We start from the raw sequence: 14125 nt of genomic DNA on the forward strand, positions 1-14125 counted from the left end.
TTGCGGTCATAGACTCAAGCCTTAGTTCCCATCCAGCTGTTTATTTTTTTTTAATAAGTTCACACTTGTAGTCAACTGGGATCACACAAACATGTGTATAGATATATTATTACTAATAGTACTAATTGTAAGGTTTTTTTTAACATTGAAGTAATTTTCAGATATACTCCCTCTATTACCACTACCACTCATGTGATTAGCCCCATGAAAGACTAAGTTACTGAAACATTCCTTGCACAATGAATTGATATTTTTTAATGCTGGTTTATGTGTGAATTGAAAATAAAATAAATTATAAGTGTACTGTCTCTGATATTACATATCATTAAAAAAGACTCTGCATGAGGTCTAGATATATAATGCTTTTCCCATATAATATTTTCCTTTAGAGAATGGTCAAAAATCTGTCCAAAGAACACATTTTAGGATGATTGTCTCATTTAAAAACAAACAAATAAAAGCAAATGTTGAGTGTTGATTAATGTATGAGGTAAATATAAAGAAATATCATGGTGTATTTTATTTTGGTGATATTATGGTACGTAGTATTACAAATCAGATTCAGCCTGCAAGAAAGTTCATTAATCCAATCTCCCTTTGGAAATGACCAGCATCTAGTATTGCATTGGGCCAAGGAATTTACATATGAAAGAACAGTTTGACAATGAATGAGTGAGGTGGAAGAAAATGAGAAGCTTGGCTTATTTATATAGTAATCTGGATTATCCACCTACAGCTAAAAGATGTAGAGCCTTGAAGGTGAACTCGGAGTCAGGAAATGAAGATGCAAAGGAATTCCAAAAGAAGGACTTCAATGGCTGGGCTCATGGAAGTAAAGAAATGCAGGATGATCGGACTGAGGAGAAAGGAGTACCAACTCTATTGAACACTCAAAGAGTGTTTTAAATGTTTCCCATTAACGAAAGCTGGACATAGCTTTTGGTGTGTGCGTACGTGTGTGTGTATGTGTGTTTGTTTGTTTGTTTGTTTTCTGGTAATCCAAAATGTTTCACTTACAGAAAAGACTCATTTTGGAGTCTCACACTTACTTTCTCTCCTGGTTCTCCTGGTTCACCATTCAGGCCTGGCAAACCCTGCATTGACAAAAAACCCAATATCAGTAATGATCCCAAATGTGCCACTGGGGAAGATAACATCTTTATATCAGGGAAGCACTATTGTAGGATATTCTTTCCCTTCCCCCTCAAAGTACATGTAAACTTTTAAGTGACTTTTAAAAGATCAAAACATGATGTGTTCACTATAAACCTAGTCCGAAAATAAATGGCAGTGAACGACTGAGTGTGAGACAGTATCTGAGAACGACACCACAGGTGTTTGTGGATGTCCACTTTGGTGAAGATATCCTAATTCCACCTAGAGGGACAGATAAAACTTATTTTCATAAACTGCATATTTTAATATCAGATTAGTGGATGTATCTTGGGAATTATTTTATTTCTATAGAAGAGGGCATGAGCCAAAACATCTTTAGTTTTGTTGAGTCAAGAAATTTTTGTTAGTTTTATAGAGAATATCTTGGCTTTTTCATTCATTTCCTTCAAAGACTTATATCAAATTCTTTTGCTCCAGTCTCCTCCACTTGGGGGAAAATCCAGCACAAATAGCACTATATACTCATAGGGCACACTGCAATTGTTCTAGCCTACATGAAAACAGGTCTTGGAATCAATGGCTTATGGGAATTATTCTGCAGCAGTTTTTCATATCAGAAAATAATATTCACATTCAAATTAGGCCTTAGGCCAAGGTCTCCCATTGTATCCTGGGTCATCTCCAGTCATCCTGATGAATATCTGGTCACTGGATTCAGATGACTCTGGAGGAGAAGTGATGCTGGTGACCTGCGTAGCCCTCCCTCACTCAAAGCAAAGTCAAGTGCAAGTCATGTCATTATTTCTCTGATGGTATGGTCTTCTTTGAAAATGAAGGACAAACACAAAGGACAAACGTAGTCACAAAGGAAATATATAGTATTGTTCTGAAAGCTAAGAATATTCTTCAGTGTGACATATTTTCCTGAGAAAGAAACCTTGCAACTTCTGTAGGGACAAAATAATTATTTATCCTCCTTTTCGCTTTCATGTGAATTATTCCTTAGCAAGCTGCCATATGCATTTAATTAAACGAAAATGTTCCTAAGACTACCTGAAAAATCTGGATCAAATTTCTGTAGAGTTCTCAAAGAGGGGTAAAGAACCATTGAGGTCAAGTCTCCCATATTCTGGGGGTGGGTGAAAGTTTAAGTGCATGGGACTGTGTGACACAAAGAGAAGGGAGGAAAATCAATTATACAGACTATGAAAATGAAAGACTCCCTTTATTCTTCAAGAATTTTGGTTACTTAAGGAACAATTTTTCACATAATCTACTCTTTAACTGCTGACACGGAGTTCAGACCAATGTGAAGAGATCTCACAGCCCTAAAAAGGTTGAATTCCTGTTTTTTGGTTGCAAAGCTACAAAATCAGTGGAAAAGCTTCTGCCTTTTACTCTCATATACCACCAAAGTTAGATTTTAAAAATATACATATTTATAAAGTGAATGATTTACCCGTTGTCCTGGATAGCCCACTATCCCTTCTTCGCCTTTTGCTGAAGTTCCCTAGGAACAAGCATAGAGATGAATTAGTATACGATCTAGCATATGGTATTTATTCTAATTGGTAGTGTGACTGACCCTTCATTTTTCCAGAAAGTTCAACCTTCTTTTTTTTTTAACTGCAAGTGTTACCAGCATAATTTTCATCATTCTTTCCAGGCTGAACTTCTAATTCTTCTTGGCTTTTCTTTACAATGCCCCAGTAAACTCTTCACTTGGTTATTTACTCTACCCCGGACTCCACCCTGGACCTCATACATTGGAAACACCCTCCACCCCAGCAATATCTTACTCTGTCTAGTTTCACCCAGAACCTTCATTTTAAGGAAGGTCAGCAGACTCCCAGACTTTGTCTTACAATGCATGTGTAGTGAGGACTTTTATCTCCTATCACTATTGCCTTTTCATCTCTTGTTTATGTGTTGGCTTTTTCTTGAGGGAAAATAATCTTTCCACTTGTATTTGCATTTCCAATGCACAGCAGTGCCTGGAAAATACTATGAGCTTCACGAATGCTTACTGATGTAACTTAACTATAATTCAGTCATGACTATAATACAATGATGGCCTGATTTATAAGCTAGGAGTAGAAGTTACCTTGAAATATCCCATGGGAAAGGGAAAAGGAAAGTCTTTCCAGGAGAACATAAGCTGGTTGAAGGCAGATTTTATAATCCCAGTGCCTAGAATAGACCCTGGCACATGACACATACTTAACAAATACAGGCTGAATTAATTCCTTAAAAGTCATCACGGAGTTAAAGCAACGTTGCTGATCTACTGCAAATCAAAATGTGAGAACCAGAGCCCCTTCACCTGTACATGTTGTGAAGCATCTGGTGATGTTTTGCAAATGATGAAAATGTTGATTAGCTAATATTTAATATGCAGACCCATATTTGAAATTCTTTTCAAATCTATTACTTTGAAAAATTGAAAACAAGGGAAGAGATGGATGGTTAGTTTGTTATTAAAGCTTTTAGATACTCTAATATTTAAACTATGAACAACCCAAATAGCACAGTACTTTTTAAATGGCAGGTCATGTGGAAGGATGTTTTACAGCTCACTTACTCTGGGGCCTGGGTCTCCCTGGCTTCCTTTTACACCCTATAAAAAAACATGAAAAGTAAAAGATAATGAGTAAGCCAACAACGAAAATATTTCCAAATATATCAGACTTCATTGTATGAAATGAAATAAATGTACTCAAAAAAGTGATTCTTTGGGGAAGATTATCCGCTGTAATAGTAACAAAAACTGGAAAAAGACTTTAACAGTTTAAACTGATATTGATTTTTAGGAGTCATGAGCATATGATTTATGAACTTTATGATTTTATGAGCTTATGTTAGTAAAAAGTAAAAATAATTTTGTTTGCGTGTCTTTATAATATATCTGGCTATCTCCAAAATTATAAAATATGATGAACTATATAAAGAATATCTGTGGCAAAATTTTAATACGAGTCACCTTATGCTCTGTTGGGTCTATATTAGAATCACGGTGGTAGCCAGGTATACTCAGGAGAAATCAACTAATTTTAGCATTAGCTTAAATAAAACATAATTTTGAAGGTTAATTTTTGCAAAGACATAAAGAATTCTTCACTACACTGAATGTAACTATTTTGAGATTCACTTCTGCTTGAAATGACCCTTTTCCCTGTTCTCCATTAGTGGGGATAACTGAAATTTGGAGATTATTACTCTCTTGGGATAAGGATTCTCTGTCCTTCAGAAAAGTAAAAGTAGATTTAACCTGAATAATGATACATGACAATAATAATAATGGATATTTACATAACATTTTAAAGATTTTTCAAAGCTCTTTAATATATAATATCTAAGTGATCCTAAAACAATTCTGTGAGGTAGATACTATATTATTCTCATTTTACAAATATGGAAACTTGGGCTCACAGAGATTAAATGATATGACCTGGGTCATATATTGCTCGTAAATATCTTGGGTTGTATTTGAACTCAGGTCTTTCTATCTCCAATATTAGCACTTTACCACTATAGTACGATGCAAATGATGAAATTGACCTCATAGTTGCTGGTAGGTTTTTTTAAACTGAAAGTTCAACATTTACTTATTTTTTTCCTAAGAGCTTTGTTGAAGCAAATTGAATTTGACCAGTAATGATTTCTCAGGCAAAAGAAATGTTTTGATTTAATGGTAATTGAAGAGTTTCATAAATGCTAATTTGTTAACTTTCACATCTTCTCTATGCAGTTAGTTTTAAGATTTATGTCTGTAGGCAGATCAAGGGTTAAATGGTTTTCTGCAAAATTCATATGGCATTTCTTAAAAAGTGTGCTAATTCAAATTATGATAATTTGACCAATCATTTCTTTAATGGGAATATTTCTACTTTTACTATACACCTGTATGTCTTATAAAAGGTTTAACTTGAAGATGCTTATTTTATTTCAGATTCTAAAAATTATCTTGTTAGAATATAAATTAGAGATTGGGTGAAGTGAATTTAACTGACCCTCAGAGAAAAATACACTGCTCCATGGATAACACTGAGAAAACAGTGTGACTTCATTTCACAGAATTCAATTTTCTACTATAATAAAAACTAAATTTGTTCAATTCCTATAAATTAAGCTTAGAATCTATGCTGTATTCATCTTCCTATGCCACAATGAGAATTCTAGGTGTATAAGAAATAATTCTTAAGGTTTTGGAATGTCGCATTGCCTTGAACTTAAAATTTCTATATTATACTACAGGGGCAGATATGTTTGATATAAACACAGTAACTGAGTGGTATGATATCTGTTTGGTCCCTTTTTCTTTTAGAGGGGGAAAAGCAAGGCAATTGGGGTTAAGTGACTTGCCCAAGGTCACACAGCTAGAAAATATCAAGTGTCTAAGGTTGGATTTGAACTTAGGTCCTCCCAACTCCAGGGCCAGCGCTCTGTTTACTGCATCACCTAGTGCCCTCTGGCCCCTTCTTAAAAGCACCTAGTGTCTCTGTAAAGGAAAGAACATTTTTTTCTTTTGTTGTTGAAATTCTTCTGTTGAATACTATGTGTCCTTGCTCAAGCCCACAGAAGATTATAATTTCAAAAGGTTACTTATTTCAAATGATTTACTGAATTTCAATGCAACACCTTTACCTTATATTGATCCAGCTGGTCTAAAACATTTTCAGTGACAGAAATAGCACGATCACTATCTGATGGAATTCCAGTGGGGCCGGGACGTCCAGTGTCACCCTGTTAGACGACGATCAAGAAAACTTCAGCAGCGGAAGCTACGGTTCTTAAAGAAAGGATCTTTGCTTGTAAAGAATGGGATTGTTTCTCATGAATTTTAGGGGTGGTTTGTGTATCTGAGTTGAGGAATTAATTATAAATTTATGGGAATTGTCCTGATATACTCTTTTTTAGAGATAATACACTGTCTTCTTGTCTCAAACCTAACTATAGAAGCATGTGCTCCTTTCAGTGCTAATGGTTTCCTGGGGGGTGAAATTCTATTTTCTTTCTTTCTTCCTTCCTTCCTTCCCTTCCTTCCTTCCTCCCTCCCTCCCTCCCTTCCTTCCTTCCTTCCTTCCTTCCTTCCTTCCTTCCTTCCTTCCTTCCTTCCTTCCTTCCTTCCTCCCTTCCTTCCTTCCTTCTTTCCTTCCTTCCTTCTTTCTGTTTCTCTCTTTCTTTCTGTTTCTCTCTTTCTCTTTCTTTCTTCCTTTCTTTCTTCCTTTCTTTCTTTCTTCCTTCCTTTCTTTCTTTCTTTCTTTCTTTCTTTCTTTCTTTCTTTCTTTCTTTCTTTCTTTCTTTCTTTCTTTCTTTCTTTCTTTTCTTACCTCTCATAATGTGTCTCACAATCTTTTATAAATTCTTCAGAGTAATTAGAGGTCTTGTGGTAATCAATTAAGCCTAAATCTCAATGTTATAGTTGAACCAAAGTCTGATTAAGCTTTTCAGTCAGTCTTTTTTTTTTGAGTCAATATCAATCATTGGTATGGATCAAAAATGTGGGTCTGCACTGTCACAGTAAAGAACCAGGTACCTCATTTTAGGTGAAATGACTTATGTGCATATTTTCATCATCATGTAATAAAGGTATAATAAGTCAGCAATGAAAATAATTATCTAAATTTTAAACAAAAATAATGTATTTCCAGTCAGTGCTTTAATTTGTCATGGTTCCTCTACCTTTTCACCCTTTTCTCCATAAAAGCCAAGACCTCTGTTGCCCTGAAAAGAGAAATAGTTTTTAGTAGATAGGTAAGACGGAACAAGGGTAAGCATTCATGAGGTTACAAGGAACGTTCACCAAAACTCTAGCTCTCTGAAACATTATTGGAGGAAAAACTGAGGTTACACAATATTTTGGCTTTACTTCAATAAAACCAACAGATAGAAAAGAGTTTCTAACAGATACTCATATATGCAGCATCAGTGTTTGATCTCAAATGATTACACACAACTTATTCAGGAATATTGTCTTCTCTTCTCTCATAAAAAATTCTCTTTAATAAAGAGTCACAATAAATCAGGCAGAGATAAACTGTGCCCTAAATGAGGAAGACTGAAATTTGGCAGCTTAGAAAACTAGTAGTGTGTAACTACAAGGAAAACTGCCACCACTCAGGTCAGATGGGTATTTATCTTTTCATTGGCTATCTTTCAGAAAATTCTATAACTTTCTTTTGAAAGTTAGTGTGTAAAACAGCTTTATGACCAGAAAGTTCTTTATCCTCTCTAAATTACACTTCTTGTAATGTAAACCTATTTCCTTTTATATATTTCTCCAGGGAGCTCGAGAACAGCTTGTACTATTTACATGAAGAACCTCCATATATCTGATGACCATGTGTTACTTATTCTCTTCTCAGACAGTCTTCCCTTTCCCCAATATCTCATACACCTAAGTTCTCATTCTTTCCCCTTTAAAAATATTTTTCCTCTTTCATATGCATGTTCCAACTTTTTCATATTATTCTTAAATTACAAGACCCAGACTATATTACTTAGGCTATCTATTCAGTTGTAATACAAGGAAAGAATTCCATCAAGATTCATATCATGCTGTTATTCACTCTGTAGTGCTCATACATATACACACATGTATGCAAACATATCTACGCACAACATATGAAACATATGTGTGTATGCAGATATGTGTATAAATATTTAAACATGTATATGCACATTATATATGTATGCATGCATGTATCCATATCCCCATTTTTAAACCCCCAGATTTTTGCACCCTTCTGTTCTCCTAAATTAACGTTTCCCGTAAGATCTCATCTGATCTTTGTCTTTCCAATATACTATTTCTCCCAGGTCCATGTGTTTTATAAAGATAAAAACAAATCCTTTCATTAATTTTTTTGCTTTCACTGTCTTTCCCACCTGGCTGGAAGCTTAGATCAAAGCAGAGAAATGAAACCAGCCTAGCTTGGAGCTGGATGAATTTCAGATCTTTGCATCATCTCTGTTTCCTTTCTCTCGCCCTCCCTCCCTTTTTGCTTCTCTTCTTGCTTCATTATCTGGCCATAGAGCAACCAGGAAATGACAGTGTCAGGAGGTGAGGAGAGCTGTTTGTATTTGAAGAAGCAAAGGGAGATCTGAAACTTGGGGGTTATGCTTGGGGGCTTGGAGGCCGCTTTCTTGGCCAAGGTTGTCCTGCCCTACATCCGCTGCTCTTGGCTCTGGTAATTTCCCATCCTGCTCAAGCCTGCTGCTCCATGGGGATCGGTCCAACAGCCAAGGCTGGGGAGTTATAATAAGCTCCTGTTCAATTCATTAAGGGCAGCATTAGCTGTGAGTTGATCATATAAATGGGAAGTTTTATAGGGGTAGCTTGGTATTTTTAGAGATGCAGAGTTTGAAGAAAGTCTCTATGTGACAGATGCATGGATATATGACATAAAGTCACTTGTATATTTTCTGCTTGGAGCATCACTCTGTGATGTCATTGGTCCTTTTCGAAAACGAAGGATGAACAGCAGTAAGTGTATTACAGTATTTCTGACTTCTCTAGAACCTTTGCTAATACATTCACTAAGTGGAGCACATTCTGCTTTAGATTGTCTATTTAACTCATCGAGCAGGAAGGGACCTTAGAGGTCATCAATCCAGCTCCCTTAAGTAAAGAATTTGCCCAGTTTCACACAGGTAGTGGGGGTTGAACCATGTCTTCTTGACTCCAAATCTTCTTGACGACACCACAGTTATGTTCAAGTCAGAGCATATCCACCAAAGACCTAGCCAAATATCCCAGCCTGACATATCCTATGGATTTAATGATCATGGTGTCGTGGAGTGTTAGAATTGTATGAGATGTGAGAGATCCAACTATCTCATTTTATAGATGAGGATACTGAAGTAAGTTTTTCCTCTGGGATATCAACTAAATCAGTGACAAAAAGTTTGAGACCCTTGTCTATTATGGAACAACCATAGTAGAACCATGTTTGTGTTTAGAAAATGAGAATTTCAGTGGTCCATCAAAGAAAAATTTCTATTTGTTCAAGTTACCACTAACTTGTATGTATAAAATATTTCTGCACCTCATACTTTTTTTTTTTACCAGTTATGATATGTATTTGTAGCTTAACATGAAACTTTAAAAACTTACAAAACAAGCATCCTTTACAACTAACAAAAACATGTCAGAATGGTTCTATGATTAAAAAAAAGGTTATAAAATAAATGAGAGGGAAAGAGGAATAAGCAGTAATACAGTGTTTATTACGTGCCAGGCACGGCTAAATGCATTATAAATATCTCATTTGATTCTTACAACAACCTTGTGAAGTAGGAGCTATTATTATCCTTATTTACAGTTAAGGAAATGGAGGCAGACAGAGGTTATGTGACTTGTCCAGGGTCACACAACTGGTAAGTGCCTGAGGTCAGATTTCAACTCAGTTCTTTTTTACTTCAACTCCAGCTCTCTGTGCCTCCTAGCTTCCAAATAAGACTAAGAGAGAGAGAGAGAGAGAGAGAGAGAGAGAGAGAGAGAGAGAGAGAGAGAGAGAGAGAAGAAAGAGAGTGAGAGAGACAGAGACAGACAGACAGACAGACAGGCAGGCAGGCAGTCAGACAGACAGACACTTACTTGTTGTCCTTTTGGTCCTGGAGGTCCCGGAGGTCCCTACAGAAATCAAAAGATAATTTAATTGAATTCCCTATAGAAAGGACCTTGACAAAATTTGTTGAGATATGATTGGAAAATAATTCACTACATAGTGAAAATAAAATATAGCATCCATGGAGGTTTACAACACTTTTCTTTATACATGGGAACAGGACTGTGTAGAAGTAATGAGTGGGGTCATCTAAATGAGGCAGATTTCCTTTCTATTACTGAAGCTGTTTTCAGTTTGGTTCCTATTCATTTGTCTCTGTTCTGTCCCCAACATTTGATGCTAAGCTCCTCCACCGGATCCTTTAAAATCCTATGGAATTCCTCACAACATCTAGTCTTCCTGACCATAATTCTGTGGGATAGGCAGAGTTCCACATGCCATTTTGTAAAGCATCTTGGATGTTGAAAAGGCCACATTGTCTAACCTGGAATATAAGGAAGTGGAGAGGATGGATATGTTGGCTTTCTATAAAGACACTCAAAACTTAAGTCAATATTCCCAGAACTTCTTATTAAAGCAGCTAAAAATTATGCATAAAAAGCATCCATCTGAAATATGCTGCCTCAAGTTACTGTGACTCACTTGTAAGTTACTCCTGTATGAAGCACATTAATGAAGGACATTAAATTTCACCTTCAGACCATATCCCTGAGCTATTCTTTGTGTGTAGGTGAGTGTATATGCACCAAATTATGTGTCTGGAGGGTGAGGTATCTTAGGGCCACTGCCTGATATTCTTGGCTTGGTTCCATCAGGAACAGCTACTTAATTTCATGGACAGTGGCTGACTTACATATTAGATTATTGCAACAATGAGGCAACTGCTTAGGAAAACAAAGTCCCCAACCCTTCTTATTATTGGGCAAACAAAGAACTGGAAAGAACTTCATGACATAATCTGGACCAGCCCTGTGCCTCCCCAAAGGACAGAATTTAAATCTTCCCAGATATGTGTTGATAAACACCTTCAAGATTTCTAGACTAGCAGATGTTACAACTCATCTTCGTATCTGGCTTCAGTATTTAACAAGGCTTCTCAATCTGGTTTAGTTTAAGTCTCCTATTTCAGTTTAAGTCTAGTTTATCTTGTTTGACTCTCTGGAATTTCTGAGATTCAGAAAATGACTAGTCCTCCAAACATTTAGGATTGGTTTCTAGTCAGTTTGACTCAAGTCAAGTAATGTGGTGCTGGAGGTTAAATGAAATAGGGTGCCTTCTGTATAGACACAATTTTCTCATCCCTAATTCTCTCCCCTGTGTGACTTTAGCCCCATGCCTCATCACATCTCACCCTAGCATTATTGGCAGGATGGGGCACCCTACTGGACTACCACTCTACCAAATGATATCCAATCTCCTTTCTCCACAGTGACCTTGAGCAAAGTATGATATTAAATTGTTCATCCTTTATTGTCATTATACAGGGTTGCTTCAGCTAATTTGAGCTTCCTTTGTCCAAAGATACTAGGATCTTGCTTAAGCACAGTATATAACAGTTAAGTAGTGCTAGACAGGTACTGCTTTTCACACATCTGTTAAAGTATCTACCTGTGACCAAAGCAAAATTTATCCTCCCTACAGTGACTTGGTGACAATTTTAAGTCCTACTCGAAATCGACTTGGGTCAAAATGACATGTAGGAATGGATTCAGTTTTTTGTTTATTTTTTACTTTGCTATTTTCTACAATGACAGGAGGTTTCATAACAAGATGTGCATTCTCTATAGGTAGAAGACTGTGTAAATGGTACCAAAAGAGAGAGCTGAGTTGGTGTATCAAGTTGACTTACCGGGCGCCCAGGGGCTCCAACAGGACCTATTTTTCCTGGGCTGCCAGGATAACCTGGAGGTCCCTATGTAAACACAACAAAAGAATGTTTTTAAAAGAACAAGACTATTATTTGAAAGACTGTCATTAATCAAAAATAATCAAAGTAAGACTTTTAAAAAATGAAACTTACTGGTAAACCGATAAAACCAGGTTCGCCTGATTCGCCCTAATGAAGATAAAATGTGTATAAATAAGATTCAGAATATGATCATTTAAAAATACTATTCTGTATTGATGTTAACATTTAAAATTATGAGATGGGATAGATTACAAATATATTACAATTTAGGTTACCTTTTAACTCAGCCTTGCAATTAAGGACAACCATTCATTTATCAGTTCATGATTTTTTATATACAAACTTGTTCTCTCTGTAGAAGGCTTACAAGTAAGTACAAGAAATAAACCCCCAAATTTTTATTATTCTTCAGTCAGAGGTTACCGCAGTATTTGTTTTGCTTAAAGGGCTGTGGCAAGGCTTCTAGATCTGCATGATTACAAGGCAGATTGTAACACTTATTAATTGCACTGTGATCCCCCAAAGGTGTGCCATTATGAGCAAACAAAGGATAAAGTGGTAATTCTTGGGCAAATGCATTGAGTCATGGAAACAATTCTATTGCCTAAAATAGAAAATATCTCCTCCTGGATGTCCCCCCCCCTCACACTCAGTCTATCCCAAATGGAATGTCTGCTCCTCCCCTCAAAATCTTTCCCTACTTTTGGCTTCCTGACTCATTGTTTGTCCCACATGTCCAGATTAGTTTTCCAAAGTCTTGCACAGCTTTCTCTCCTACAAGCATAGTTCAAATCCTCGTTACCTCCTGTTAGGACTACTACATTAGCCAATCAACTGGCTTCTCTGTCTCCAGTCTTTCCCTTTTTTAATCCAAATTCGAATAACTGCCAAAATAAATTTCCTAATGTTTGGACCTGATCTCTTACAAATGTTTTGATTAATCAGCACTTCAAAAGATGCTATCTAGTTTATCAAGAGCAGGTGTACACATACTTAGCCATTTCTCCTCTTATTTCTCTAGATGTTCCTTGATCTTACTCTATTTGTTCAGTCATAACTTAAATACTATACATTTCATAATGGGCACTGACTTTCTTTTTTCCTAAATTGATTTTTAATATAAGACCACCCAAAAGATGCTGAGTTCAAGGATTTTTAATAAACCAAATTTAATACACTTCCCTGCTGGGTGGTGTTATATGTAGCCACCTAATTTATAAAGCGTGAAAAGTCCAAAATACTGACAAAAAACAGTGTCCTTCTCAAAAGACTTCACGAAAGACTGAAAGTTATGTTTTAGTTCAGTCATTTCAGTTGTGTCTGACATTTCATGACCCCTTTGGGGGTTTTCTTGACAAAGATACTGGAGTGGTTTGCCATTTTGTTTTCTGGCTTATTTTCTAGATGAGGAAACTGAGGCAAACAGGCTTAAGTGACTTGCTCAGAGTCACACAAGTAGTGCCAGGCCATATTTGAAGTCAAGAAGACGAGTCTTCCTGACTCTAGACCTGGTGCTTTATCCACTGTGCCACCTAGCTGCCCCAAAGTCATAATATCTAATATCTAACATTCTTTCTTTGAAGGTACATATTTCTATTACTAATTTTGATGACTGGATTATTCTTGATGTGAATTGTACAAAGGGCATTCAATTAGACAAATTTAAGAAATGTTTATTAAGTTACTATTGCAGTACAACAGAAGACTGTGTTAGAAAATGAGGTGACTCCCTATTCTCATATCATTTTCTCTCTTGAAGCATAAAGGAGAGCTTTTGGAAGGAGATGGAGTATGAAGTGAGTTTTAAAGCAAAGGTTTGAAAGAGTGGGGCAGAGAATTCCAGAAATGGGGCACAATAGGAGCACTGACACTAAACGGGATGTGAGGCTCTGTCTGGGCATTTAGAACACATTATTTAGATACTAAAATTGTCTGGAAGATAGAGCATAGAGGATGCAGAAAGGAGCCATTGCTAGAGAATGCTGGGGAGGTAGGGATGACTCCACATTATGGAGGGCCTTGATTTTTAGGCCAGACTCTCAACTCTGCTTGGTAGTCCAAAGAAAATCATTGCAAAAGTTTTCAATAGAGAAATTGGAGGCCTGAATATATGCACATGGTAAATAAGATCCATGATAGTGTGAAGGATTATTTAGAGAAGAAATGGAAAGATACAATAATCAACAAGGCAGGGGTAATGAGGGTCAGTCCTAACATGGCGGCAGTAGGAATCAGGAGAATGGCATAGATACATGAGCTATTGTACAGGTAAAGTTTGGATGAATCCTTCTATAGTGACTCATTAAGCATTTTAACAATAATGAATGAAAGAATGAAAAAGTAGCTGAAACAATGCCTCATAGAAGCTAGCAGAAGCTACTGGCATGGAAGGATGTTTGAGAATGTCAAATAAATTCCTTTATATAGTCTTTTTCATGAACATCTTTTGAAAGAAACCATTAAATTTGATTTTTTCTCCACTGGTATTCATTCAGAGAAGGGGGGATCCAGACAAACAAGAAACTTAGGG

The 14125-nt window shown here is 36.4% G+C and overlaps 1 protein-coding gene across 2 annotated transcripts in view; it reads right to left on the bottom strand.

Moving 5' to 3' along the window:
• Window positions 1-14125, bottom strand: part of COL4A2 (collagen type IV alpha 2 chain) — a 287494-nt gene that overhangs the window by 101809 nt on the left and 171560 nt on the right. For both annotated transcript variants that reach the window (XM_072621981.1, XM_072621982.1), the window contains exons 9-16: window positions 11707-11742; window positions 11536-11598; window positions 9716-9751; window positions 6799-6840; window positions 5761-5859; window positions 3698-3733; window positions 2576-2626; window positions 1050-1094 (exon numbers count right to left, since the gene is read on the bottom strand). In XM_072621981.1, coding sequence (XP_072478082.1) covers window positions 1050-1094; window positions 2576-2626; window positions 3698-3733; window positions 5761-5859; window positions 6799-6840; window positions 9716-9751; window positions 11536-11598; window positions 11707-11742 — 408 coding nt within the window. The remainder of the gene's footprint in view (window positions 1-1049; window positions 1095-2575; window positions 2627-3697; window positions 3734-5760; window positions 5860-6798; window positions 6841-9715; window positions 9752-11535; window positions 11599-11706; window positions 11743-14125) is intronic.

This window comes from Notamacropus eugenii, chromosome 6, assembly GCF_028372415.1.
Source record: "Notamacropus eugenii isolate mMacEug1 chromosome 6, mMacEug1.pri_v2, whole genome shotgun sequence".
NCBI lineage: Eukaryota > Metazoa > Chordata > Mammalia > Diprotodontia > Macropodidae > Notamacropus > Notamacropus eugenii.